At 52.5% G+C, this 4822-nt stretch overlaps 1 protein-coding gene across 2 annotated transcripts in view; it reads left to right on the top strand.

The window, feature by feature from the left end:
• Positions 1 to 4822, top strand: part of PLXNA2 (plexin A2) — a 146630-nt gene that overhangs the window by 126961 nt on the left and 14847 nt on the right. For both annotated transcript variants that reach the window (XM_015650707.1, XM_015650708.3), the window contains exon 22: positions 1649 to 1917. In XM_015650707.1, the coding sequence (XP_015506193.1) occupies positions 1649 to 1917 (269 nt within the window). The remainder of the gene's footprint in view (positions 1 to 1648; positions 1918 to 4822) is intronic.

Below are 4822 nucleotides of genomic sequence, written 5' to 3'. Positions count from 1 at the left end.
CCCGCAGCATCCCGCTGCTGTTCCCTCGCGTGTCCACAGGAGGGCAAGGAGAATGCCCAGGCATTCCAGCCCCTGAGCAAGCGCTTCCACCTCCCTGGTTTTTCCACCAGGATGTGTAAAAATACATAAAAACTTTCACGGGAAATACAGAGGAGTTGGGAATGTACAAGGGTCCCTCAGTGCACCCGGCAGATGGGCCTTGCTCGCCTGGGAAAGGGCCAAAAAAAGGGATGGGGCTTCATAAACATCACCTCACTCATAAACATCACTTCATAAACATCACCTCACACCTGGCTGCTGTCCTCCCCACGGGATGGGGCTGGGATCCCACCCTGGGATGGGGCTGGGATCCCACCCTGGGATGGAGCTGGATCCTCTCCATGGGGGATGGCCAGAGGCTCAGCTCAGCTTTTCAGAGACTGGGATTGCACCAGCAAATCCTGAAATCCCATTTCCATCACACAGACCCTGGATGGATGCAGGAGGGAGAAGTCCTGGTTGCTCTAGGGCTGGATTCCTTTTCCAGGCAGCGCTTCCCACCATTAAAGCATTAATTTGGGTTCCTTTCCTTGGCCACCAGCACTGAGCAGTGGCTGTGGTGCTGCTCAGACAGGAGCAGCCTCTCCCAGCCCATTCCTGCTCTGAATTTTCCAGCTCCATGCATTATGTTTGCTGTTGGAGTTGCCAAAGAAGCCGAGGCTCCAGCAAACAAATATGAATGCTTTTTCTTTTTTTTTCACTCATGAAAAACAGAATTGCAGAAGTGATAAATGTGTTGCCAATTACACAGTTGCTTAATTATGTAACGTAAGTAAAACCAATACATAACTCTCCAAAATGTTTGGTAAAGAGTTGCTTCATGCAGTTCATCATTTTCACTTGTAATGAATTACTCGAATCCACAACTGGCTGAAAGCCTCAATTAATTTTTTACACTTGGCCCATAATAAAGCAATAGTCTAAATTAGTATTTAATTTACTTACAAGAGTGTCACTTTTTGTGCAGAACAAGCAGGACTGGGTGTCATTTCTGGGGCCGTTAGGCTCAAAGCTGCTGCTTTATGGTGTGCACAAAGTTCAGCTCCCAGCCAGGATTCAGGGGAGCTGTGGAGGGGGAGGTTTGCTCAGGATGGACCAGGAATCACATCCAGGGGTGCTGAGACCCTGAGGGGTGGGTGCAGCCAGGGCTGAACCATCCTGGGAGAATTTCTGAGCTCCCCAACGTCAGGAGGGCATGGAAGAGCTGGAGCAAGTCCAGAGGAGGCCAGGAAGAGGCTCAGGGGCCTGGAACAGGCTGGGAGAGTTGGGAATGTTCAGTCTGGAGAAGAGAAAGTTGTGTGGGCCCTCCCAGCACCTTCCAGGGTCTGAAAGGGTGACAGGAGAGCTGGAGTTGGGATTGTTCACCAGGAACTGCAGGGGCAGGACAAGGGAGAATGGATTCAGACTGCCAGAGGGCAGGGTTAGGTGGGATATTGGGAAGGAATTATTCCATGTGAGGGTGTGGAAGTCCTGGCAGAGTGTCCAGAGAGGCTGTGACTGCCCCTGGATCCCTGGAAGTGTCTGAACCACCCCGGGGTAGTGGAAGGTGTCCCTGCCCATGGCAGGGGGTGGCACGAGGTGATTTTTAATGTCCCTTTCCCCCCTGCAGGTCCAAGGCAACGGGCAGCAGAGCGTGGAGAAGGCCCTGAAGCTCTTTGCTCAGCTGATCAACAACAAGGTGTTCCTGCTGACCTTCATCCGCACGCTGGAGCTGCAGCGCAGCTTCTCCATGCGGGACCGCGGCAACGTGGCCTCGCTGATCATGACGGGGCTGCAGGGCAAGCTGGAGTACGCCACTGATGTCCTCAAACAGCTGCTCTCAGACCTCATCGAGAAGAACCTGGAGAACAAGAACCACCCCAAGCTGCTCCTGCGCAGGTGAGGCCGGACGGGCAGGGGACGGGTCCCAGGGGCTGGCACGGCCACGCTGGTGGGGCTTTTGAGAGGAATTTCCTCATGGAAAGGGCTGGAAGGGGCTGCCCAGGGAGGTGGTGCAGTCTCTGAATGGGCTGGTCTTGTTGACATGGTGGGATTGATCTCAGATTGGACTCGATGCTCTCAGAGGACTTTTCCAAGCTAATTAATGCCAGGATTCTGTGGTCTGAGGGCTCTGCAGGGGCTGGTGTTGGAAGGGAATCTCTGCTCTCCATGGAGATTTCCCATCCATTTCCTCACTGCCTCCAGGACAGGCTTTAGCCTTGCTCTGGGAGCTCACAGATGCCCAGAGAGGGTCTCAAACCAGATCCTGTGTCTGAGCCTGGCAGGAGAGCAGCATTTGTGTGCCACAGCCGGGCCAGGAGCTCCAGGGTGGATTGAGCAACTCACCCAAGGCAGGGCTGGGAAGTGGCAGCAAGAAAATAGGGAAGAAATGTGCATTAATGTGGGGCAGGACAGTGGGCACAGGGAAAAGTCTCCCCCCATTCTCCACATCCTTGGGGGTCCTGCAGAGCCTGGCCTTGGCCAGCGCTGCCCCTCGGCTGTGCTGGGGCTCTGCTGGCACCACACTGGAGAGAGGGGAAGATTTCACAGCCCCAGGAAAATTTCAGGGGTCCCTGCAGCCACAATGAATATACTTGACAGGAAATTGCTTCAAATCTGGCTGTGTTTGCGGAGGCAATAACTCATCTTGGCAAAGGAAGCCGCCTTAATTTCCCCCGTGGTTTGACGAGTCGCTGGGAAGGCGTCTTCTGCCTCAGCCATCAATAATGACTTTTCCTGGTGCTCCAAAAAACACAGGGATGGTGCTGAGAGCTGTGCCTGCTCCTCCCTGCACAGCCAGCAAGGAGCCAGGGCTGTGGGCTGTCTGTCCTTTGGGCTGTCTGTCCTTTGGGCTGTCTGTCCTTTGGGCTGTCTGTCCTTTGGGCTGTCTGTCCTCCACCAGGATTTTCCCATTGCACAGGGAACCTGGATCTTCCCAGGGTTTGGGCATCTGCCACCGGTCTGAGCAATGTGAGCCAGTGTTTCACCACCCTTATTAAAACTCCTGCTTTATATCTATCTGAATCTACTCCCTTTTAATTTAAATCTTTATTCCTTGTCCTGATACTCCAGGTCCTACTAAACCTTGGGCTGGAGACCTGTCCCAACCCTGCGCCCGCCTGTTCCAGCCCAGCCTGGAACTCCTTGCTGTGACTTAATAAGGAGTGATCAGCCATGAAGTGAAACACTATTTTTTCCCAATGTTTTGAGCTCTCTGGTGGCAGCAGTTGATAACTGACACTCAGTTCTTTCCCTCTTTCTTCCTCGCTTTCCCCTCTCTTTCTTCCACGGCTGCCCCTCGCGGGAGACAGCAAGAAAGTTGACGTTAAATCAAACAGCTGCTCTGGTTGCTGGCAACAGCAGTTTGGAGACCTAGATAGAGCAGGGAGAATTAATAAAATACATATTTATTTTTGAGGTTCTCTCAGCTCGTTTTGTTTAGGTTTGTTTTCTCGCCGGTGCCTCAGGAAGCCGGCGGAGCAGCCACGGCTCCTTTGGAAAATCATCTCTGGATCGTGCTGTGCCCTCCTGCTGTGGTCAGCATGAAAAGGGCTCACTCCAAGGCTAGGGATTCTCTTCTGTCCTGGTAATCTCCAGGAGTTTATCTTTTTATTTTTGGAGCAGATCTTTAACAGCATCCAGAGGCCGGGAATGGCACAGAGCGGTGCTGGAAGGGGCAGCTCGAAACCTGGCAGCAGATCTGGGGGTTCAGCAGATCTGGGGGCTCAGCAGATTTGGGGGCTCAGCAGATTTGGGGGCTCAGCAGGTTTGGGGGCTCAGCAGATTTGGGGACTCAGCAGATTTGGGGGCTCACCAGGTTTGGGGGCTCAGCAGATTTGGGGGCTCAGCAGATCTGGGGACTCAGCAGATCTGGGGGCTCAGAAGATCTGGGGGCTCAGGAGATTTGGGGACTCAGCAGATCTGGGGGCTCAGCAGATTTGGAGACTCACCAGATCTGGGGGCTCAGGAGATCTGGGGGCTCAGCAGAGCTGGGGCCTCAGCAGATTTGGGGGTTCAGATGTGTAGGAGAAAGGCCAAGCCCTGGCCTGTGAGGCAGCTAATTGGGAGACTTGCTAATTCATCATTTAATATTCTATTAACTAAGTAGTTTATTAAATTAATATTCCCTCTAAAGTCCTGAATGCATTATTTTCTGACATTTTCCCCCTCTTTGGTGGCTTGTGTCACTGCCTCTCCATTTTCCAGAGCTGTTTGGAAGGGTGCTGGTGCTTCTCCTCTTTAATTGGGTGCCTGAAATATTTCAAACGGGAGAATGATGTGTGTGTCAATTTGTAGGATGAATTTTTAGGCAGTTAATCAATTCAGGCTTAAATTCTTTGGGGATCTGCAGACATTTTCACGAATTCCTGACAGATGTTGCCATCCTAGGAGATGATGGATGATGTGACCCCAGGTCTGTTGGCCGACTGGTGTCAGTTTTTGTTTGTTGAAATCTCTGCCTCCTGTTTATTCTTGATCTGCTTGGCTTTGGAATCAAGCCCTGTGCTTCTTTGGTGTGTGATTGTAATTCCACTGGAATGCTGTGGGGATTCACAGCAAGAGGCAGTGCCTTGTTTAAGGGGAAGAATGGGGAAAACGGGTCTGGAGTGAGATGTCAGGGAGGAGGAGGAGTCCTGGTTCATGGTGAGGGCAGAGGGATCAGTCCCCAGAGGAAGGGACACAGGGAATTGCACTCATCCCTCTTTGTGTGCTGGAATTTGGGTCAGATCCTGGTGCCAGGGAGGGGAAGGCTGGTGGTGCTGAGCCTTGGTCACACTGACCAGGGACATGGTCACACTGACCA

The sequence above is a fragment of the Parus major genome, chromosome 26, assembly GCF_001522545.3.
Source record: "Parus major isolate Abel chromosome 26, Parus_major1.1, whole genome shotgun sequence".
NCBI classification, from domain to species: Eukaryota; Metazoa; Chordata; class Aves; order Passeriformes; family Paridae; genus Parus; species Parus major.
This window is presented reverse-complemented; position numbering and strand designations above follow the sequence as displayed.